The sequence below is a fragment of the Adiantum capillus-veneris genome, chromosome 24 (genome assembly GCF_014529385.1).
Source record: "Adiantum capillus-veneris isolate H3 chromosome 24, ASM1452938v2, whole genome shotgun sequence".
Taxonomy (NCBI): domain Eukaryota; kingdom Viridiplantae; phylum Streptophyta; class Polypodiopsida; order Polypodiales; family Pteridaceae; genus Adiantum; species Adiantum capillus-veneris.
In genome coordinates, this window is record NC_140954.1 from 118,785,600 (window position 1) to 118,810,383 (window position 24,784).

General features: G+C 47.6%; 1 protein-coding gene across 5 annotated transcripts in view; it reads left to right on the plus strand.

Moving 5' to 3' along the window:
• Nucleotides 1–24,531, plus strand: part of LOC147427025 (K(+) efflux antiporter 2, chloroplastic-like) — a 179,392-nt gene extending 154,861 nt beyond the window's left edge. For 3 of the 5 annotated variants that reach the window (XM_086499269.1, XM_086499266.1, XM_086499265.1), the window contains one exon: nt 23,444–23,937. In XM_086499269.1, the coding sequence (XP_086355395.1) occupies nt 23,444–23,488 (45 nt within the window). In that variant the 3' untranslated portion in view covers nt 23,489–23,937. Of the gene's footprint in view, nt 1–23,443; nt 23,938–24,091 lie in introns of those variants that run through there. The other 2 variants (XM_086499267.1, XM_086499268.1) reach the window with 1 other exon arrangement.
• The last annotated feature ends 253 nt before the right edge of the window (nt 24,532–24,784 follow it).

Consider the following 24,784-nt stretch of genomic DNA (forward strand, 5'->3'; position numbering starts at 1 on the left):
TGTCACTCTAGTGATTCTAGCTATGCTCTATGGGGTTCAGGTATGGGGACCCTCAGTAGACCACCATGGGAGATCTGGCAACACAGATGGATGGAGATGTATAGAGAGGCCTCTGGTCTCTACGATTGCTCGGATGATTCAGGCTAAGGCCTCAGTAGCACATGAGATTATCCGAGCCAAGCTAGTTCCCCCCTCTGGTGGAGGCATTGACGAGATCAGTTTCCTTTATGCACGGTCTATGGGATCTCCCCAGGGACTGACACGCTCGGCTTGCCCTGAAGTCATCTCGACAACTAGCTCTACAAGGCGATACAGCATGTTTGTATGGACAGATGACAGCATGGTTTCAGTCGCATGGTCTCGACGTGGATAGATTACCTCCGCTTCAATACTCCCTGGATGCACCCTCCTTGTTTCTCACACGGACAGAGATCATGTCACAAACTGATGACGTGGCTGCCCAATGCACACACACATAGCCCTGTGGCAGGCTGAAATGCTGACGTGGATGCCAATCTCGGGAATTGCGGATAAGCAGGACACGTGGCAGGCTGTACGGACCCCTGTGATTTGCGGCAGGTTTTACGGAGGTTGTTTTTGCTTTTGGCTACGCGCGAGAGAGAGAGAGAGAGAGAGAGAGAGAGAGAGAGAGAGAGAGAGAGAGAGAGAGAGAGAGAGAGAGAGAGAGAGAGAGAGAGAGAGAGAGAGAGAGAGAGAGAGAGAGAGAGAGAGAGAGAGAGAGAGAGAGAGAGAGAGAGAGAGAGAGAGAGAGAGAGAGAGAGAGAGAGAGAGAGAGAGAGAGAGAGAGAGAGAGAGAGAGAGAGAGAGAGAGAGAGAGAGAGAGAGAGAGAGAGAAATGAAATGTTATATTGACGTCTTCAAAAGGCCAAAATGACCTATGAGACCAATCAGTTACAAAATAGTGAATCTAATACCATGTCTGGGTACAAAAGAACTAGAAAAGAACTAGAAGTGGAACAAAATACTACTACTACTACTACTACAATCTAAAACTACGTGGGTGTAGCAGCTGATACAATAGGTACCCGGTAAACTGGATGTAACAGTGTGTGAAACAAAGATGGAAGAAATGGTGAGGATCCATCCTCATCTGCACTCTGGATGTCGAGAGAGTATGGCTCGAATCTTCTGTTGTAGTCTCCGTCGATGCTGTGTAGCTCCTCTCCTCAGTCGCGGTCGTCTGTATCTCTGTAGCTCCAATGCTCGGTCGATGAGAGTGCCAGTAGTGGTCGAATGAGTGTGGGACGAGCTCTGCAGTGGTGGCTTCTCCTCTGGCTGTCCCATATCTAGTGAAAAGAAATCTGTAATGTGTCTCTGGGACTGCCTCTCTCTAGCTCTCCCCAGTAAAGTGTCTCTACACCTGTGTAACTCAAGTAGATATAGTCCAAGACATCTCTGATCCTCATAACTCATGACCCTAGATAGAGGACCAAAACCCTCTCTGAATAAGCAGTGGAAACGCCCCCGTATCTCATAGAACACTGTGCAATGACATATGTAGTGCAACTCTGTCTCTGGCTCTCTCTGGCATAATCGGCATATCCTGCTGTCTGCTGGTATCCCTCTGGATTTACCAGTCTCAATCTCGAGCTGATGTGAGGATGTGCGTATCTGACCAATGGCACAACGCAAACCATGAGACATATGTGTGTCCATGTAGCTGGGTTGAATCACAAACCCATCTCCTGTGAGGTGGAGAAGATGCTCTCTATAGAAAGCCATCTTCGTGCTCAACTCCTGAGGCGGCTCTATCCATGTCCTCCTAGTGTCGAGCTGGATCAGGTCCTGACGAATGAGTCTAGTGATCTCCACCCGTGTAAGAGACAGCGAGGGTGCCTGAAGAGAGAGAGAGAGAGAGAGAGAGAGAGAGAGAGAGAGAGAGAGAGAGAGAGAGAGAGAGAGAGAGAGAGAGAGAGAGAGAGAGAGAGAGAGAGAGAGAGAGAGAGAGAGAGCTGGAGCTTTTTGGATTGCTTTATTTCTACATTAAGCAAGAGAAAGAGAGAGAAGCTTTTAAACTTAGAAGCTTTTTGGGGATTTTGATTTTCAGTTTTTGCGCTCTGCTTGTAGCACCCCTTGTACTCTTTAGATACGTGAGCAGGCCTCTCACAACTCAGAGCATGTGGACGCAGAGTCTGAGTGTGAGCGCGTGCCCACACTCTTGTACTTTGAACACAGATTAATACAAAAACAAATACCGAAAGGGGCGCCAGTCTTTGGGGCCAATATCTCTAGGCACGGAACTTCGCCGGGCCAATGTTGAATCAATTGTGAATTGTGAACTGTTTGAAGTGTTTATTTGTGCTGTCGTGGTTGATTCTCGACTTGGAGTATCCAAGTCTGTTACAGTGATATCAGAGCACGGTCGATTTCTCTGCTATGGGAAATCCGATCCCAATTTTTTTTCCGCGGCACCTATGGCTTCAGGGAAAGATCAATCGCCTCCCTCTGCATCCGGAGATGCGGGAAGGGATCTCAGCGAAGTTTCAGGCAAGGAGTATGGCCTGCCTCGGCCTACTCAGGCGGAGCGTTGAGAGATGGAGCGTCAACGATTCATTGGCGACGCAACAAAGATGATGCTTAATTTTGCCAAGGACCCGAAAATGGCAAAATATTTTAGCAAGACCTCTTTGGAGGAGGTGCACGCGCAGTGGCAGAAAACCACAACACCACCCCAAAAACCCGCTCTCAAGAAATGGGAGAAGTATACAGAGAAGGAATTAGAAGAGGTGGTTGATGCGCGAATTGCACAGCTTTTAGACGCGCAAAACAAGGTCAAAAAGCACGACAAAAAGCAGAAGAAAGGCATTGACTTCCCGGGTTATTTGGGTTGTCAGCCGACTTTTGAAAAGGCAAAGAAACAGAAGAAGCGTGTTCGATTTGAAGGAGTACCCTGTTCTTCTTCTTCTTCTTCTTCTTCTTCTTCTTCTTCTTCTGACAATTCTTCTAGCTCATCTGACTCGAGCGAAGAAGACAGAAAAGGCAAAAAGCGAAGCAAGAAGCAATGCTTTGGAAAGGGCAAGAAAAAGGCAAAGAAGTCTAAATCTCGCCCCGTGAGTGACAATTCTACAGAGGACTTGTCTACAGACAGTTCAGACTCTGACGACAGCAACTTTTATGCAAAGAAGAAGAATTTTTACAAATCCAACCAGTATGACTTTCTGGAAGACAAAAGCAAGAAAGTCCGAGAAAAGGTGGACAGTCAATTAAATTTGACACGTTTTTTGGTTATAGAGATGCTTCAAAGTCTTTGTCTTTTGTACAGCAGGTTGACATCGCTTTCGAGGGAGGGTGTTACTCAGAGCACTCTAAGATTCGGAGAGTTGCCTCTTATTTTAAGGGGAATGCTCGAACTTGGTGGTCCACGCTTCTATTACACAAGATTGCGCCAGTTAAATGGCTGAAATTCAAGAGGCTTTTTATATCTTCTTGGCTGACTCGAGAGTATAAACGTGACATACGAACTGCTTGGAACCATCTTCGGATGACCAAGAATGATATAGTGGACTTATTGCGAGAGATTCTGGAGCTCTTTTCTACCCGCCTCTTCATTTAAGAAGATCTAGTTCAAGGAATAGATTGAACAGTTTACCTTGGGTCTTCCTACAGAGATCCTCAGCTTCTATTCAGGAGTTGATGAGTCATCCGAAACGGGGTTTTGCCATTCACTCAGGTAGTTTGACCTACCCCACCGATGAGATCAGGACACAAAGAGCCGAACAGACTTCAACAAATGAAAGTAGAAAGAGAAAGAGCAACCTAGAAAAGAAAGATGCACGACCCAAGCTTACTCCTCAGGAGCGGGCTCGCTACACCAGGGAAGGGAAGTGCTTTGGATGCGGGGAAACTGGACATATCTCTGCGAAGTGCCCTAAAAAGGCACAGAAAGAACAGAACGACAAGGATGACGAAAGGCCTGAGAGTTCGAGAGCAGTTGAGGAACGTGGAAGAAAAGGCAAGATGAAAACAAGACTGGTTCCAGATTGTGTAGGTACCGATCCCAGCACGTTGGATGAGAGTACAGAACTTGCCAGGCTTGGGGCAAAGTGAAAGACCAAGAAGCCCCGATCTTCTTCGATGAAGGAGCCAAGGCCAACTTCATTTCACCAGAATTGGAGGCGTGGCTCGAGACCACTCCCGATCGGATGGGACCACTTACGGAGGCAGTTCTAGCGGCACCCGGCAGGGACGTAGCCATTACACCCATCATTGACAAACTTCGGTTGCATTGTCGGGGGTATTTGGGGCATGAGGACTTTTACATAATGCCTTTGGAAGGTTGTGATTTTCTGTTGGGAATTCCCTGGTACCACAAGAAGAACGCCGTGGTCGGTTGACTATCGGGCGAGGAAAGCAACTTTGACCACAGAGAAGGGCAGATGCCAGAACCATTGTACTTGACATTAAACTTAAGGGCCAGTCTGTCCCTATTGTATTGGCTTCGGCCATTTCAAAGTTAATGAAATCCAGTCTGTTTGTTTACTGGATCTTTTTGAAAGAGTTGAGTGATGAGGATAGGACAAATATTTTTGAACTTGATAAAGAACGCCAAGGTTTTCTTCACTCTCATGCCGATTGCTCCTTAGAGGGCTTGCCAGGCGAGTTATCACCTGCTCGTCGTGAAGATCATACCATTGATCTGATACCTGGAAGCACACCACCGAACCGACCACCTTATCGTGTGAGCCGAGCCCAGAACGGAGAGATTATGAACCAAGTGACAGACCTCTTGGAAAAGGGTCTTGTCTAGCCTAGTACTTCACCGTATTGCTCTCCAGTGTTGTTGGTTTTGAAGAAAGACGGATCTTGGAGAATGTGCATCGATTATAGAGCTCTCAACAAAATCACCATTAAGAATAGATTTCCGATTTCTAGGATCGATGATATACTCGATAGATTACAGGGATCCTCGTGTTTAGCAGGATTGATTTGAAGAGTGGATATCATCAAATCCGAATCGCGCCGACAGACGTCTACAAGACGGTCTTTCGGACGACTTTTGGGTTATTTGAGTTTTTGGTGATGCCTTTTGGCTTAACCAATGCTCCTACGACATTTAACCGGATGATGATATTTCAAGAGTACAGGCTATTTGTTGGCACTTTCTTTGACGATATCATTGTTTTCTCCAAGAATGAGGCAGAACATAGAGATCATCTGCTTCAGGTCTTTCAGGCATTACGAGATCACAAGTTAGTGATTAATGCGAAGAAAAATGAATTTTTCCTACCAGAGATCCACTTTTTGGGACACACAGTGTCAGCAAAAGTAGGAGTGCAGATGGATCCGGCCAAGATAGACACTTTCCGTGATTGACCCGATTTGAAGAATGTCCATGAAGTTAGAAGCTTCTTGGGATTGTGTTCGTACTACAAGCGGCTCATTAGAAAGTTTGCAAAGGTTGCTTCCCCTTTGCATATCTTGACACAGAAAGGAGTGCCTTTCTCGTGGGGACCCACAAAGGTGATTGCCTTTCAGACTTTGAAAGAGAAATCGACTACGGGGACAATTTTGACTTTGCGGGACTTGCAGAAGTCATTTGAAGTATATTGTGATGCTCATTGCCTGTGGTCGTAGTCTCGGTGCGGTCTTAATGCAAGAAGGCCATGTCATTGCTTACGAGAGCCGGTTGTTCTCAAACCCGGAATTGACAACACAGATTTATGAGAGAGCTTTTGGCGGTTATCCATGCTCTTATTTAGTGGCGGCACTACCTACTCGGAGCGGATTTTATGTCTTCACAGACGCTACTTCTTGTCACAGAAGCAGCAATTGGAAAAGCAAATGCGGTGGGCGAACATCTTGTCACAGTTTCTCTTCTAGATTGTCCATGTTCAAGGACAGAAGAATTTGGTGGCAGATGCTTTGTCTTGGAAGCTACTGGTTCTGGCTATTTCCGCGATACATCAAAGGAGCTTGGAGGATGTGGTGTCGACCGGTATGCCACACATCCAGATTTTGCAGACGTTTTCACACGGACACGGGATGGGGAGACAGTAGCGGGATATTCCATTCGGGATGGTTACTTGATGAGGAAAACCATGTTGTGCGTTACACAGCCGTTGAGGGAAAAGGTTCTAACCGAATGCCATTGTCCGCTTTTTACGGGTCACCGTGTCATTGCTACCACCTTGAAAGAGGTAGAGAGATACGTCTTTGGGCCGAGACTCAAGAAGGATGTGAACGAGTTTGTGCGCAGTTGCTTGGTATCCCAGAAGGTCAAGTTTGACAGGCATAAAGCACAGGGATTGTTATAGCTTGTGGCACATAAGGACAGAAAGAATAAGGGTAAAGTATGAAGGCGGTTCTTGGTTAAATTCAAGAACTATCGTGCATTGGATGCGAAGTGGATGGAGAAGGAGGACCTAGCAGATACTCCTCAAATTTTGAAACTTTACCTTGAAGCTTTTGGTTTAGCATAGTCTTCTTTAAATGGAATCCAGAATTCAGCTTGGCCGGAGATCTAGTGCAGTGGGTTTGCACAAGAGGGGAGTTACTCCGCTCCTTTGTTAACAGATGCCTCGATTTTTGAATAGTAAAACCCGTGCATGTCCAGACACTTAGAGTAGATGCATATCCTATGGTTGCACACAGCATGATCATCAGATTTCAGTCAGAACCCATCAGGAGCATTTTTTACAGTGCATAGACCTATTTTCCCTATTTTTGACATTTTTCACTTATTATTTTTAAGTGACTTTTGTTGGAAACTAGGTAGGGCAGTTTTGCTAAGCAAGTATATATAGAAACCTAACGCTAGCACTTATGGGCAGAAGAGGCAGCCGGAACTCCGCGTTCGACAGGCAACTTCTCAGCAAGATCCCCATCAGCAAAGACCTAGCATTTTTGCTACAGACAGCCTAGCGTTTTTGCATGCAATTCAGCCTTGGCGTTTTTGCAGTGCAGATCAGCCTGGCGATAGCAAGAAGACAGATCAGCCCTAGCGTTAGCAGATTCCCACCGCAAGGAGAGAACCAGCCCTAGCGCTTTTGCATCAGCATTATCTCCTAGCGTTTTGCAGATTCATTGCGACAAGATCATCCCTTGCAGCAGCATTTTCAGTTTTCAGCAGTCAGACTCTGCACTAGAACCCCCGAACCTCGCAGATCTCACCTTCCCGCAACAGATCCTCGCCGCACGGTCAGATCCCGCGAAGTTTGCAGTTTCAGCCCAGAAAACGCAGATTTCAGCATCTGTGTTTTCAGCGCGTTGTCGTTGCATCGTCGTCATTGCCGTCATCATCGACATAGAGTCAGAATTCAGCAGATAAAGATTTGCAGATTTCAGCCATTAGCGTTTTCAGATTTCAGCCCGTCTCGTCGTCGACATCGTCCACAACTCCAAGCATTGTAGAGATTTGTGCAATCAATAGTAGACGCTCTCGCCATAGAGAGTGGGGCCTTCGGAGGAGGGTTTTGACAACATTTTGGTGTCGTATTCTTGTCTCTCTTATCTCTCAGTCTCATGCACCTTCATTCACAGTGTTTATCCACTTTGTTTGTGTCCATTGCACTCTCTCACTAAAGGAACGGAAGGCTCTCCCTTCCGTAAGTAAAAGGAACCTTGAGCACAATTTGGAGCACTCATCTTGAGCAAAGTTGAACATTCACTTCCGCTGCATCTTACAATCCTTCTATTAGTTAATGAAACTGCCCATAGGGCTACAACCACCTCTACTAGAGAGGGCTATAACAATCATAAGGAGAGACTCTCCCAATGAAAAAACAATATATGTACAATGAGGGCTAAATCAAGAGATGGGAGGAGAGAGAAGCCACACAGGTGGACGGTAGTGCCATCTGAGCACACCGTGGACCATGGTGAAGAAAGGCCCAGGGCGTCAGAGTTGAAGGAACGCCTCTCTACGCTCCCGCATGCGGTCGGAGCTACCTTGAAGTCTCTCGATTTGTCCCCTGAGAGTCTAGATCAGCTCCAGCTACCTGTCTCAAGAGCTGTTGGTCAGGATCTATGACACAAGTCCTCCCACAAATACCCACAACTCGGATCCTCTGAAAACAACACTCTGCAACATGTGGGGCCTTTATTGAGACTCTTGCGTGATCGACCCTCACCTTGTAGCTCGAAAAACATGGAGGGTACAGTCTCTGAGCAAGCCCGAACTGCGACGAGGATCTCCAGCCGCGTGAAGGCCCCCATCCATCTGGGCGCTCCTAACTCAAGAGGTGTAAGCCACTCAGCTGGTACTGCCTCTGTGATGTCCTCACACATGCTCTGCACCCCTCTCATGTCATGTAGCTGGATGCTCTGAATCCTCTGACAAACCTAAGAAATGTAGCCAGTCACCTAAAGTGCATGCTGGACCCTCTGCCATGGGACCCCAAGGAACATAAGGCCTACTACCAACCAAGTGGCTTCTCTGAGTGTTGACCATGGGGTTTCAAACAAGGGGCTGTCTTAGGTGCTCCTTCGTGCAAGTGGGCTGGTGCTGCTCCAGGCCTCTCAGCAACTGCTCCCAAGAGTGAAGCAAGCTAGTCTCTTGCTCAGGCCAACTCAACGCATCTTCGTGAAAATCCATTTGAGCACTCTAGCTCTAAGCCGCTGAAGCAAAAACTCCTTCCAAGGCTCCTCCCTTGGAAGCAGTCCTTTGACAACAAACTTCCCAAGAAGGGCTCTGCTCTGCTGTGCAGGGTCTATTATCCCCAACTCCCCTGAGAACAAGGTAGAGTGATGACTTGCCAGGCCACTTTGGCACGGGCTATCTGAGTGTCGCACCTTGACCAAAGAAAGTTCCTAATCAGCCTCTCTACCTGGCTGATGCAGGAGCTCGAAAAGATCCAACCACAACACTTGGTTGGCCACTACAACTCTGCCTGCCAAAGAAATCCGTGCCGAGCTCCAATGTAACAGCTTCCTCTTGATGGATAAGAGGAGGGGAGCACTTTGTTGCTCAGGAGACAAGTCCAAGCCAACCTGACAACCGAAGTATCAAACTGCAGTCTCTGGGGGGATCCGTCTAAAACCCTCACCTGGCAGCCAATCAGGCGTGGGAGCACTGCCAACCTAGAAAGCAATGGTCTTCCTCCAGTCGATCAGTGTGCCTGATGCACAACAAAATGTCTCAAGAGCCTGCTCGCACCTGTGTAGGTTGGCCTCCTGGCCCTCCAAGTACAAAGCTGAGTCGCCTGCAAACTCAACAGCCAGTAGCTCATCGCCCCAAATAGGGAGCGCTAAGCCACGTAGACCAACCTGCTATGAAACCAAAATCTGCTCATCGTCTCAACACAGAATAGAAAGAGGAAGGGGGCAAGAGGGCAGCCCTGTTGGATCGAGTGTGTGAGCATGAAACGGTCTCCTCTACCTCCTGCCAAAAGCACCTGACTGTGAGCGTAAAGTTCCCTCTAAGAAGTCCTAGTCAACTCTGTTTTAGGCCTTCTCAAAATCGAGAAGAAGTATCACCAGACCCTCACCTCGGAGGCGCTCGAGGGCAGACGCCTCCCAAAATGTGAAGATGTTGTCAAGGATACTGCGCTCCTTGAAAAAACCTGTGTGGGTCCCATGTATAATGCTCTCTGGAAGTGGTTGAATCCTCAAACTCAGAGCCTTGGCAATAATTTTGTAGGCTGAGTTGAGGATGGTGATTGGCCGTCACTGTTGAATCTCATCCAAGGAGCCATCCTCCTTGGGAATGAGGTAGATCTAGCCCTCACTCCTGCTGTTAGGCATCTCTCCTGTGTGTAAGATGTATTGAAAAGCGTTGCATAGGTCTGAGCCAAGTAAGTCCTAGTACTCTTAAGAAAAAACTGGGAGTCAAACCATCCTCGCCAGGATAGCTACCACGAGGAAGTGCTCTGAGGGCCCCGTGGAGCTCCGCTAGCTGAAGAGGTAGCTCAAGCCATAGTTACCCGGAATGCGGAACGGGAACGGCAACGGGATCCCCGCGGAACGGGGGAACGGCTAGGGGTCCAGAACGGGAACGTCGCGGAACGGGAGGTATAAAAAACACCCAAATAGTGCAATTTTTAGCTCCTTGTGTTTAAATACAAGGAGTATTAGAGTGCTTTGACTCTAATACTCACAAAAAACTCGTTTTGAAGACCATTCAACCTTGCTATGACTAGATGATGAGAGAGAGAGAGAGAGAGAGAGAGAGAGAGAGAGAGAGAGAGAGAGAGAGAGAGAGAGAGAGAGAGAGAGAGATGAGAGAGAGAGAGAGAGAGAGAGAGAGAGAGAGAGAGAGAGAGAGAGAGAGAGAGAGAGAGAGAGAGAGAGAGAGAGAGAGAGAGAGAGAGAGAGAGAGAGAGAGAGAGAGAGAGAGAGAGAGAGAGAGAGAGAGAGAGAGAGAGATTTGAGAGAGTGGGAGGGAGAGGAAGAGAGCTTGAAGGCTTGAAGCCTTGAGCCTTGAGAGAGTGAGTCTTGAGAGGGAGAGATCTTGAGAGTGAGAGGGAGAGAGCTTGAGCCTTGAGGATTAGCTTGTGAAGAGAAAGGGGGAGGGGGGTGCATTTTATGAGTCCTTGAGGCCTTGCACACTTTCAAAAGAAGCCCAAACATTTACTTCAATTTTTTCAATTTTTGCCAAATTTGTTTGTAGCCGTTGGCCGTTCCAGGGGCATTCCGGAACAGTCCGGGGGCGTTTCGGAACGTTCCAGAACGGCCGTTCCGGTTTGCATTGGCCACCCGGAACGTCAGACATTCCGGGACGTTCCGGAACGTTCGGGAAGGGAACTGCCCGGAACGCCGGAACGGGGGCTAGGGGGCATTCCCCGGTAACTATGGCTCAAGCCTCTGGCGCATCTCCTTAGTCACAAGACAAGGCATCTGTGCCCAAATCTGCTCTTTGCATGGATCCTGGCGCTCTGACCGAGGCTCTGCTGACAACAAGACACGGTAAAAGACAGTAGCAACTGCACGCATGTACTCTGGCTCTGAAGCAACTGACCCGTCAAGCCTCCTCAACTGGCTGACATTGGCGTGCGCATGCCGAGGTCCCACTGTCTCAAAGAACGTCCCCGTCACTTTGTCACCCACCTGGGTCCAATGAGATGCCTGTCAATGGAAAGCAAACTCATGACCTCTCTCCTCTGTGCTGGCAAGCTCCTGGCGAGCCTATTGCAAGTGCTCCTCCAACCAGGGACCGTCTGGGTACTGCTCCTGCATCCTTTGCAAGGAAGCAATGCCGCGTCAGAGATGTTGCTCCTCCTCCCTCCCTGCAGCCAAGCGGGCAGTAGAATCTTGAAGAAAGAATTAACTAAGCTGAGTAAGTCCAGAGGCCACTCTGTCAGCAAGAGAGTCCTGCGTGTCGAAACCCTCTGTCCAAAGAGCCAGCACTTGCTCTCTGAGCTTAGAGTCCAACAAGATCCTTCAAGGATGCGTCACTGTGAGGACCATTGGTGCATGGTCCGGAAAAGATGTCCCAGCCAGAATGCAAAAGTGTAGAAGGGATCTATCCGAGATAGATTCACTCCTTCCCCTCTGCGGTCCGAACGAGAGAAGGCCAGGTTGTCTGGGGGCCTCACAAAGCCAGAGTGCTGCCAAACATCTAAAACCCTCAAAATACATAGCCTCTCCCAAGCTGCCAACTCAGCTCCATGCACAGTAGTATGGCTACCTCCAATCCTGTCAGAGGGGTCCTTGTTGAAGTCACCCCCAATGCACCATTGCGCTGCCTGCGGTAGAGACTCTACAATGTGAGACCAACACTCTGTACGTGCACTCGCCACATTGGGCGCATAGATGTTCAGGAAGCCCAATGAGGCAACCCTGAACCTGCATAGTAATCCATTGAGCCTTGCCAAGCACAATAGTACCTCTGTCCACAATGGCTTGCTGCCAAGAGTCCACAATAGTCACCTCCCTGGATACCACCAGGTTCAAATGCAGCCGACCAAAATGTCTCATATCACCCACGCAAAAGCTGACCACATCGTCTAATGCGGCTCTCACATAGATGATGCTCTCGTAGCATAAGAAGATTAATCTCTCCTCCCACAAGGCATCGTTGAAACCCTTGACGTAATCGGCCCCTCTGGCGTTGAAATTGGGGCCCACCTAATCCCTGCACGTTCGATGAGACGATCCTCATGGAGAGCGAGAGAGAACTGATGCTGCAGCAGCAGCTAACCGTGCTATCTTCGAGGCTTGCTTGGATGGGGAATAATCCGCATCCGAGCGTCCGTGAGATAGGCGTGACTGCAAGAGTGTCTAGCCCAGGCCCAAGAAGAACGAGCCGTGCGCAGGGCAACCTCCTCTGTCCAGGAGTCTTCATGTATGTGTACATAGCACGCCGGGCTCTACGTGTCTGCAAAAAAGTGTACCACAATGCAACGTCACCATGAAACGCGTTTCGACAAGTCAGGACATGTGAAATGTTTCAGGCCTTAAAACGTTTCGCTCACCAAGTGAAACACAAGCCGTTTCACTAACAAGAAGTTACCATAGTTTTAGTTTCAAAGTCGCTAAACGCACGTTTAGGTCTCACATTTCATTGTGCTCTCATTTTGGACTGAAACGTTTCGTGGTGAAACACCGCATTTCAGGGTGAAACGTTTCGGCCTTGAAACGTTTCGCGGTTACGTTGCCACAATGTGTCTACATCCTGCCGAGTTTGGAGGTGTCCCTGAGAACTTGGCCAATGGCCACAGAGTCTGAACCAAGTCTGTAACCCCTAGGTCTCCCATTTCGTGAGAATTGAAGGGCGTGTGCCGGCAGCCACTCCAACACAGAGTCCAAAGTCCACTCAAGCTGGTCCCTGCCACATAGGGAAAAGAGAAGCCAACCGCTAAGTCGAGGGCCTTTATCCCTCTAGCTGCAAGGAACAATACATGAACTCTAAAGCAAGCTGCCTCAAAGTCTAGTGAAGGGTCGTCGAGAAAACGTGTGAAGTCGTAGGCAAAGACGTCCCACCGATGACGAATGTCGAACTTGTTAGACCACGAGGAACTGCTGCAAAGGGAGATTTTGCACGAGGAGGGGGTTTCGCAAGAAAGGGGTCCCTCTCTCGCCAAGCGACTCGTGGAAAAAGTGCTTCCAAGAGATCTCCTAGCAGCCGAGGATGGTCCTGTCCCTTGGGTCATCTGCGGGGTAGGAGCGGGAGGAGATATGGAGGTAGAGGGGCTGGCGGGAGGAGGAGGAGTGGGGGGACAAAGAGCGGCTGAGGGAGAAGGGCGAGATGGGGAGGAGGAGGAAGGAGGCGGGGGGGGGGGGGGGGAGGGGCGGGGGGAGGTGAGGCTGAGGTGGAGGGTGGAATTGGGACCGCTTCCTACTGAAGAGGGACGAAATGGTTCCCTGTGGGAACCTACTGATGCTAGCCTGAAGCGTGTGGACCACTCTGAGTGTCAAGCTGACGTCGTGGTGTTAGGTGCAGCGGAATGATTGTTTGTGCTTTGCTCAAGATGAGTGCTCCAAACTGTGCTCAAGCTTCCTTTTAGTTCTTAAGGAAGGGAGAGCCTTCTGTTCTTAGTGGAAAGTGCTATGCTCACGAACAAAGTGAATGAACAATGTGCGTGCAAGTGTATGAGACTGAGAGATAGAGAGAGAAGAGAGATACCACACCAGATACGTTGTAAAACCCTCCTCCGAAGGCCCCACTCTCGTCAGCGAGAGAGGTCTACTTATGATTGCACAATCTGGTACAAATGGTGATGCATGAGACTGATGCAAGTCTAGGCTATGTCGACGATGACGACGGTGATGACGAAGTCGACCTAAGGGCTGAAATCTGCAATCTTTCTACTACTGTCCAAAAACGCTATGGGCTGAACTCTGCAAATCTTCTATCTGCTGAATTCTGACTCTATGTCGGTGACGATGCCGATGACGACGATGCGACGACGACGCGCTGAAAACACAGAAGCTGAAATCTGCATTTTCCTGGTTGAAACTGTAAACCTGGCAGAAACTGACCGCGCGGCGAGGAACTGCTGCGGGAAGGTGAGATCTGCGAGGTTCGGGACTTGATCTGCGATGTCTAACTGCTGAAAACTGAAAACGCTGGTCCTAGGGCTGATTCTGTCACGAAGATCTGCAAAACGCTGAGGTTGCTGGCAGATGCAAAAACGCTAGGGCTGAAAATGGTGTTTTTGTCGCCGCGGTTCTGCAAATGCAAAAACGCTAGGCTGATCTGCCGGGGTCTTGTTGCCAGGGATCTGTAAGGGCAAAACGTTGGCTGATGTGCGGTGTCTGGTCCAAAAGCGCTAGCCAAGCTGCTGAGGAGCAAAAGCGCTAGAGTCCTTAGGTTCTGTTGGGGTTCTGTTGAGAAGGTGCCTGTTGAGCATGTGCTCCTGCTGCCTCTTCTGCCATTTTGTGCTAACTTGGGTTTGCTTATATATTTCCTTAGAAAAATTGCCCTACCTACTTTTGTTGGGAAGTCACTTAAAAATAATAAGTGAAAAATGTCAAAAATAGGGAAAATAGGCTAAATGCACTCGAAAAATTTCCTAACTGATTCTAATGGATTCTGATGGGAATTCTGATGATCATGCTGCATGCAACCAGAGGATATGCATCTATGCTAAGTGATTAGGCATGCACGGTCTACGAATAGACTCACAAAAAGTGCCAGATCACTTCTAATTTAGACTTGACTGGACTGAGTGAACCCTGATCAAGCTTCTCCACGGACACATAGGGTTGGATGTGTCACGTGACATCCCCTCCTTTTCAAAGTGAGGTATTGGTACCGAACTGTATGGCGTCGAGGGAGATCGCCAATAGCATCCGGAATCCAGGAAGGGACTCTTCGCTGGCACACTCTGATGTGTGGGTCGTGCGGTACTTGAACTTCATAAAGGTCTGCAACGTTTGCTTCTTTTGGCCGCGCCGAAAGCGACACAAAGTCTTTTGTGGCTCCTTCCTTGCTTCAACTTCGTCTAGAGACCTGCTTCTTTCGTCTTCAAGTATCTCCATGGCTGGAAATTCTTGAAACCATTTCTAACACAAAACCATGAACATACCTATTCCATGTAAAGTGAATGGAAAAAATCTTGTCTTCTCTAAAGGCTGTGTATGCAATGTAGATGAACATAGAGACGGAGTGACAAACCGTTCATCAAACATATGCAAACAATGAGATCGAATCTTTCTCTTATGATCTAGAGCAATCAACTATGGCAATTCACAACGGAAACGCCCATGCTTGGTGCTCATACTTTCATGTGCTCTTTCGGAAACTGTGTCATGCCAAGGAAGAGACATGGAATGTGACTTCCTGACAGACAACTTTTCAGCTTTTCATGAACAATCCGCATACATTCATGCTCATCCATGAGAGAAACGTACTCAACATACAATGTCATGCCTAGGAAAAAGGGATCACATAACGATGCTGATTAAAATACAGGAAACGAGGACGAATGAAACATTTGAACAATGCATGCATATCAATCATGCGAACACATAATACTTCCTGTGAGGGTTCTTTGGATCTAGGCTCGAGAGCCAAGATTGCTTCATCTTGAATGATCGAATCGTCTTGTGGTTTGGACCTCGACTCGAAAGCCAAGATTGGGTCTTCGTGATTGATCGTATCTACAACGAGGTTAGCTTCGCTAGAAAAAGCATCCACTAACTCATCATCCTGGTGAACAATCACATCTTCTTCATGCATCTTATCATGCTTGTGAGAAATCACATCTTGATCATGCAAATCATCATGCTCGTGAGAAATCACATCTTGATCATGCAAATCATTGTGCTTATCATTGTCAATCAAAACATCATGCAAGTGATTGTCAATCAAATCATCATCATGCTTCACACAATCATGCAAATCCTGTGTATCATGCTTTGGAGAAGAAGAGACTGAGACAGTCTCCTTTCCCCAAATCTCTTGCATCTGTGCTTGAACTTGAGAATAGAGTCACCAGAACTCTTTGTTTTGTCGGTCGCTCTGTTCTTGTATTGCTTTGTTCTCACGATCAAATTCTGCTTGTCTTGCTTTGGCTTCCAAACGTGCTTGCTCTCTCTCACGTGCTATGGTTGCCATTCTTTCTTGGTACCGGCACTCTATGGTTGCCATGTCTTCTTCGTAGGCTTTTCTTTGTGCTTCTCTCTCTTGGTCCAACTCCTCCATATGAGTTAGTGCAATCTTTGTTGTAGATGGAAAAGGGGGAGGATCGGAAAAACCTCTTGGTGGGGAAAATTCTTCTTCGCCTCTCTCATGCTCATCACCTGTATGCGAAGTATCCATTCCGCTTTGAGTGATGACCATTCTGAAGTCGTGGGTTCTTGTGGTCTTGGGTTCTTAAGTTCACGAGGAACTTGGGTTCTTGTGGGTCTTGGGTTCTTGAGTTCTTGAGGTTCTTGAGGTTTTCTTTCGCTTGCAAACCGTGTTTGAGAAGGATCTTCTCTTCACCCGAGTTCTACTCCTTTCCGCGGGCACACCCCTTGGCGGCCTTGCGCTCACACCAAGGTTGCTTTTTCCCACCTCACGTCAATTGGCCAACCGCTAAGTGCAGTGTCCGCTCTCAATGAGTGAAAAGAGACACATGGGGAGGCTGGACAAGCCCTTCTTTCTTGGGATTCCTGTCACTCTTCAAAAACACGATTAGGAATCGACACGCCCAAGCAAACTTGGGTTCGTGCGACCGCAACAAGCAAAAAAAATTCTTGTGATTCTTGTGGTTCTTTCCTTGAGTGATACAGAACACTGCCAAAGCTCTGATACCAATGTTAGGTGCTGCGGAATGATTGTTTGCGCTTTGCTCAAGATGAGTGCTCCGAACTGTGCTCAAGGTTTTTTTTAGTTCTTAAGGAAGGGAGAGCCTTCTGTTCTTAGTGGAAAGTGCTATGCTCACGAACAAAGTGAATGAACAATGTGTGTGCAAGTGTATGAGACTGAGAGATAGAGAGAGAGAAGAGAGATACGACACCAGATACGTTGTAAAACCCTCCTCCGAAGGCCCCACTCTCGTCGGCGAGAGTGGTCTACTTATGATTGCACAATCTGGTACAAATGGTGATGTATGAGACTGATGCAAGTCTAGGCTATGTCGACGATGACGACGGTGATGACGAAGTCGACCTAAGGGCTGAAATCTGCAATCTTTCTACTGCTGTCCAAAAACGCTATGGGCTGAACTCTGCAAATCTTCTATCTGCTGAATTCTGACTCTATGTCGATGACGACGATGGGACGACAACGCGCTGAAAACACAGATGCTGAAATCTGCATTTTCCTCGCTGAAACTGTAAACCTGTCAGAAACTGACCGTGCGGCGAGGAACTGCTGCGGGAAGGTGAGACCTGCGAGGTTCGGGACTTGATTTACGATGTCTAATTGTTGAAAACTGATAACGCTGGTCCTAGGGCTGATTCTGTCGCGAAGATCTGCAAAACGCTGATGTTGCTGGCATATGCAAAAACGCTAGGACTGAAAATGGTGTTTCTGTCGCCGCGGTTCTGCAAATGCAAAAACGCTAGGCTGATCTGCTGGGGTCTTGTCGCCAGGGATCTGCAAGGACAAAACGCTAGCTGATCTACGGTGTCTGGTCCAAAAACGCTAGCCAAGCTGCTGAGGAGCAAAAACGCTAAAGGCCTTGGGTTCTACTGGGTTCTGTTGAGAAGGTGCCTGTTGAGCATGTGCTCTTGCTGCCTCTTCTGCCATTTTGTGCTAACTTGGGTTTGCTTATATATTTCCTTAGCAAAATTACCCTACCTACTTTTGTTGGGAAAAATAGGCTAAATGCACTGTAAAAATTCCCTAACTGATTCTAATGGATTCTGATGGGCATTCTGATGATCATGCTGTGTGCAACCAGAGGATATGCATCTATGCTAAGTGACTGGGCATGCACGGTCTACGAATAGACTCACAAAAAGTGCAAGATCACTTCTAATCTAGACTTGATTGGACTGACTGTACCACCCTGATCATGTTGTAGCTTGTCCACGGACACATAGGGTTGGATGTGTCACGTGACAGGTGGCCCCTGTCGACGCCGACCACGAACTTGCTGCTAGTCCTCCTTTGTCTGAGCCCCAGGCTCGGAGGGTGGCTCTGTCTACGTACCCTGTGACTATATGCTGTTGCTGGCCACCCCTTGGAGGTTGGGCTTGAGCCTGAGGTGAAGGTCGGGGTCTCCTCCGTGGACAAGCCTTCGCAAGATGGCCCATCTGACGACAAATAAAACACTGATTTAGGAGGCCCGATTACTTTACGCTTTGATGGAACCAACCGCCACTCACCCTAGGTAGTAGGATGACCTTCGGGAGAGTGTGGGTGTCCCGAACCAGAACACGTAGTGTGGGAATGCCGGCCGCCTTGTCAGCTACATATGCTGCCGTGCGAGGAGTCTCCAGGACAATCCCAATCTCTGAGCCTATCCTAGAAAGGAGCGGAAGGTACTCCCTTCTCAGGCCGGGGAAGCAAATTGAGATGGGTAGGTCTGCCTGATCGACAAGAATGTTGGTAGTTGGATCGAAACCATGGCGCCACTGTCGAAAGTGTGCCCGAATTGCTCAAATGGCCAAGGGGCTCATCGCAATGACCTTGGGCGCCATCTCGGGAGTCTCAAACTCTATCTAGTAGTAGCCACGCCCCAGAAACTGAACATCGAAAATCTTGCCCACCTCTGCTAAAAGGCGGGCTTGGAGATCACGCACCTCTCCTCTGCTAGGTCGGGTGCCGATGATCTTGCAGATGACGGAGGTCGCTTGGAGGCACTCCACCTCTGTGGATAGGCTCTCTTGTTTGTTGGCGAGAAAGCAAGTTGGATGGTGGGCTCTGCAGGGTCGGGTGAGGGGGCTTCTGGAGAGTCCCTCTGGCCAGGCTTATGCGGATGACTCGTTGTTTATGCCTCGTAATCAGTAGGCTGATGTCGAAGTGATTATGGAAGCCTTAAAATTGTTTGGCATTGCGGCTGGTGGACTTAGAGTCAACTTTTGTAAATAGCTTCTGCCACTTCGTTCTTGTGACTGGCATAGTCTATTGTGGCCAGGTGAGATTGTTTCTCCGAATGTAATTACCAGGCATTTGGGATATCCAATTGGATGGAATGTCAGTCACTCTCAGAAAGTTGATTGGGTTATGCAACATTTGAATGTCAAATTGCATTACTTGAAGTTATCCACTTGGCCATTACATGTTCGTCTGTGAATCGTTCAGAGTATTTTGATGGCATATGTTATTATGTTCAGTTCTTTTTGCCACTGATGCACTGGCCTTGTCATTGTCTTGATTCTCTTATGTCAGACATTTTGTCCCATTTGTGGGGGACCCATGCTAAAAAAAAAGGCTTGTGCTTGATGTCAATGGAAAAGCTTTGCACTCCTAAACGTCTTGGTGGTCTTAATATCTTGGACTTGTGCAAGCATGTTCTTGCTAGGAAGCTATATTGTTGCCTACACTTGCGCAACAAATTCAACCTTGGACTCTGATGCTTGCATACCTGAGTCAGCATGTTGTTACTTCCTCATTTGGTCATTGGAAATCATCTACTTGGGAGGTGGTATTTGGCAAGATGGAAGGGCACATTCTTGGATGTCCTTTTGCTTCCTTTTTGCTATTTGCCTGGAAAGAGGTTATGATTCATCTATCATGGAATGCTCGGTTGGAAGATGATTCGCTTTGTTTGGAGAGTCTCCATTGGAGCCGGACATTCTCTCTTACTTTGGTCGACAGTTCGCCTCGCTAGGCTTACTTTCTCCATGGTCGGAACATTCGTGTGGTTGAGGGTGTAGTCGACGAGGCCGAATATACTTTTGAGTTTCCCTTCGCCGCTCGCCGTTTTGGATTGGGCATGCATTACCGTCAGTTTTGGAGAGAGCTTCAACACATGTTGCTTGATTTTTTGCCCGTTACACCTTTGCGTGATGGCGATCGCATGTCTGATTGGAATCTTCGGGAAATGCCTTTTCAAGATGTTCCACAACCTTGGCTTGCTGATCATTGTAATGCCCTTTGGCACAAGCACAAATCTGACCTCTGGTGAAGGAAGCTTCTCTTTGCCTCGTGGAAAAGCCATCTGCCTTTGAAGGAGCGATTGTTTCTTTGGCGTTGTTTGCTTGGAGTGCTACCAGTCCGCACTTTTCTTAGGGCATGTCATATTTGCCCTTCTTCTTGTGTCTGTTGCTCAACTATTGAAGAGAATGCTTGCCACTTGTTGTGGGATTGCTGCATTACTAGAGATTTCCTTCGCCGTGTATCGGCTTGTATGCGGCTCCGTTTTCAAGGGATTCTCTTTCACAAAAGGTTCTAGGCATTTGGCATTTTCTCACCGACACTATAGTGTTTCGCGGTTTTCTTTATGTGGGTCAGGTACTGGGCTTATTGGGCCTTGTGGCGTCAGCGTAATGCTTACATGTTCCATCGTACTCATGCAGACCCCTTCCCACTCTTCAAGCTTTCCTATGAATGTTTCTAGCTACATTGTAGAGCTGAGCAATTATGTGTTCTTCCCCTTGTATATGATCCTTTCAATGGGTTTTCCTCACTTCGAGGGTTCCCACTAGTAAATTTATCAAACCGATTTACAAAAAAAAGTGTGTGTGTGTGTATGTGTGTGTGTGTGTGTGTGAGAGAGAGAGAGAGAGAGAGAGAGAGAGAGAGAGAGAGAGAGAGAGAAATGAAATGTTATCTTAAACGTCTTCAAAGGGCCAAAATGACCTATGAGACCAAACTAATACAATCTTGGTGGATCTAATACAATGTGGGTACAAAAATAAAATGAAGTAAAGTGAAAAACTAAAATCTGAACCTCTAGATGTGAACTAAGCAGCTAGCTGAAACTCTGTAGGATATGAGTAGGGGGGTGAAAGTAGTGACTAGGGGCTAATACAACACAATGTGGGTGTGCATGTGGGGATATAATGGGTGAGAGATGATACAAAGGCTGGTACAAGATGAGCAAGGTGTACAAAAATCCATCATCGGTCGTTGGCGGATCTCCTCCATGGTTAGTAGTCTGACCGGGCGTCGTGCATGTCGGATGCCCAGTGTCCGCTTTAAAGAAGTCCGTGATCCGTCTATGAGACTGGCTAGCCTCTCCTCTCATCAGGCTCTCTCTATGTTTGCGCAGCTCGAGCAAAAACAGACCCAGACATCTCTCGTCCTCATAACCCCATGACTCTAGAGAGTGGTCCAAAGCCCTCTCTGAACAGGCAGTGAAAGCGGCCCAGTATCTCATAGTAAACTGGGCAATGGCATGTGTAGTGCAACTCTTGTCTCAGGCTCCATGTGACATAGGGGACATGTCCTAGCCTCTACTGATACTCCGTTGTATCTACCAAATCTCGATCCGAAGCTGTTGTGAAGATGTGCGTATCTAGCCAATAGCACATCGTATCCCATGAGATAAGTGGGTGTCCATGTATCTGGGCCTCGTCACAAAACCATCCTTAGTAAGCTGGAGAAGATGCTCTCTATAGAAAGCCATCTTCGTGCCCAACTCCTGTGGCGACTGTATCCAAGTCCTCCTAGTATCTTGCTGGTCAGGGTCTAGCGGATGAGCCTAGTGATCTCAGACTGTGTAAGAGTGAGAGAGGGTGCATCCGATGAGTACTTGGAAGGGGGGCAATGAGTCCATGCTGAACCCATGTACCTGAAACCATGATGTCATCTCCCCATATCAGCATGTTGTATCTCCCTGAGAGGACTCAAGTGCTAGGCGGGCATATCTGTCTCTAGGGAGTCTCCACAAGGGGTGTATAAAGGAGACTGATTTGGTAAGCACCTCAACCACTAGTGGGGAGGCAGCTAGCTTTGCTCGAATAATGTCATGTGGTATTGAAGCCTTGGCTCTAATAAGCCGCGAGATCATAGAGACTAGAGGCTTCTCCATGTCTCCCCATCCATCAGTGCAACCCGACCTCCCATGATGATCATATGAAGGCCCCCATATCTGAACTCCATAGAGCAATGCGGAAGCCACCAGAGTGTTAACAAGCTAGAGCTTCATCCGAGGCTCCTGAAACTAAATCTGTGAACACATTCTCTCCAATCCGCCCATTGCTGCATGTGCTCTGGTCAATCTAGTCTCTGCTGCTCTCCTCAATGAAAATGCTGGTCTACTAAAGACCACCCCAAGGTAGGTGTAAGCATCTATATACTCCGTTGTCTCATGGCCGTATGTGAATGCAGGTGCTGATCTCCTCGTCCACTGTGGGGGTGGTGTTAAAACACCATAACCTTGGTTTTACCAAGGTTGACAGACAAACCACTGTCGTGGGCAAACCTATGCAAAGCATCCAAGTGACGGTGCATCCCCTCCGGAGAGTCGGAGATCAACACAATATTGTCAGCATATAACAACAGTGGAATACATGTCCTTGCTAGTTGTGCACCTCTATTATCCTCTCTCAATATAGTCAGAAACCTCATCCACATATGTACCAAATAGAGTAGGAGAGAGCGGGCAGCCCTGCTTCACCCCGATAGTGGAGTGAACTAATGTAGACAGCCCCTAGTGCGTACATGCCCCACTACTGACCTGTATAATCTCATGATCCCCCAAATTATCTCTGTGGGTACTCCCATCTCCTGGAGTCTGCGCATCAATCTAGCTCTGGGCACTGTGTCAAATGTTTTGCGGAAGTCCACAAAGCTACAATAGATGCGTCTCCCATGTGATCTGCCCTCCTCAATAATGGCTCTAAGTGTCAGAATGTGGTCAAGAGTGGAAAAACCTCTCATGAACCCTACCTGCCCGGCTGTGTGTATACCCTCCCTCTCTGCCCATCTACTCCGTTGCTGCTCAAAAATGGATGCATACAACCGTGCCAATGTGTGTCCAATCATGATAGTGTGATAATTCGCAAACTTCATAGGGTCTCCTGACTTGAAGATAGGTACAATAGTAGATGAACTTCAAGTATCGGGCAAACCCTCACACACCCACTCTCCAAGCTCTCGTATGCGTCGGCTCATTGACCCCCATCATAGTCATGAGGTTTTTACCTTTTCGTCCACATTATCATTGTCTTTAAGGCCAAAAATTCTCACATGTAGGGCACGCACACGTCTTCTTTGCTCCTCTTCTAGTGTCAAGTCCTTGCCTTTTCTTTCTTGGCAACCTCGATCAATCTCTCGGCCTCGTCCACTTTCTGTTGAGACTTCGTAATAAAATCCACCCAGGAAATCGTCATTTCTGTGTGTTGCTCCTCCCCCTCTTTGATGGCCGGCACTTGCGCTGTAATCGTGTTGAGTTCTTCAATTACTGAGGGTTGAACGTCTCCCTCTTCAAGTGTGTTTTGTGATCGCACCTTTGCAAGCTCCTTCTTGAGTAATGCAATCTCCTCAGCTTGGGCAGTCACACGACCTTCAAGTACGTTTACCTGAGCCGACACGCGTTTCTTCAAGCGTCTTTATTGTGCCTAGGAGGTCGCAATTAATCTTGTTGACGGTCTCACACATTTCTTCTTTGCATTTTTGAATGGCTTGTTGCTTCTTCATGTTCGAGAATCACAATTGGGGGGGGGGGTGAGAGAGAGGGGTGGCAGGGTTGCAACTATGAACATATTACTTTCTTGACAGGCACCGAGGCTTCTTGACAAGTTGAGCCATGTAGGTGGCTTTTGAATTATGAGGAAGATTATGGACTTCAAGCTTTACTTCCACCTTCGATCTACCCCCTCAACATACACAATGTGCTCTCTCCTAAGGCGTCTTGCAAACTGGGGTCACCTACTTGCAGAGATGTATTCACAAGCTGTAATGTTTCATCGAGCTACAATCAGCAGTCCTACTTTGCATTTTGCAACCGGGCAGTCACCCTTCCTTACGTTGACATTACTATGTTGAAGAAGACAAGCTCCACAAACTTAATAATGCTCTTGATGTATCATTTTTCACCTTCCTGTGGCAACTCCTTCAAAAGTGTACATTTTGTTGGAAAGCAAATGTGCATCCAATGTTATTTGGTCCTTAAGCAATGCTCAACTAGTACGTCACACATTTAACAAATCAAAGAGGGACCTGGCTCTGAGATGTGCATGTAAATGTTTGTCATAAAAGTGATTGAATACGAAGCTCTCTCTCTCTCTCTCTCTCTCTCTCTCTCTCTCTCTCTCTCTCTCTCTCACACACACACACACAGAGCAGTGTGGAACTAAAATAGCTCATGTATGTTTGCATGTCCACAAAAAGGATATATTTCATGCACCTAAAATCTGTGCATTACAGGTCAACTGAAAAGCAAGTACACTGCAAAAGAGGGTGAAAGGTGGTCTCTAGAGTCTACACACTTATTTCACCGAGGTGATTGACACATGGCAATGGAGTATGTAATGGTAATCTTGAACCATCATAGCAGAATGCTAGAACATGAGTAAAGCAACAAGTGCTCTGGAAAGGAGGATGAAGACCTTGTGAGTCCCAAGATGGAAGTGTTTTGTTGAACTCTGAAAGATAGGTGCTCAACATAATAGGGACGAGGGTAAATTAAGCTACCAAAGAACTATTTGGAAGCAGAGGTTTGGAGATGGTCTCACTTATTTTTGCTGTCAAAAGGGCATATGATCCGCTCAGATGTGCTAATAAAATCCAAAAAACCTCAGTTGTTGTGGGATTCTTTAGATTGAATTGACTTTAAATAAGAGGCACGAGACCAGGCAATTTGACCACCTTATAAGTTCATCACAACCGTTGGGATTTGAATTTGTGAAGGGGATGCAAAGCCACTAACATCACTCCACCTAGTCACATAGGCGAGCATAACACATCAAAGTGCATGTGTGCATACACACATGCACACACATACATAGGCATTAACTGATCAAAGTACAAAGACAAGCATGTGCGCGCGCACACACACACACACACACACACACACACACACACACACATAGGTATTAACAGATGCATAGCCATACACAC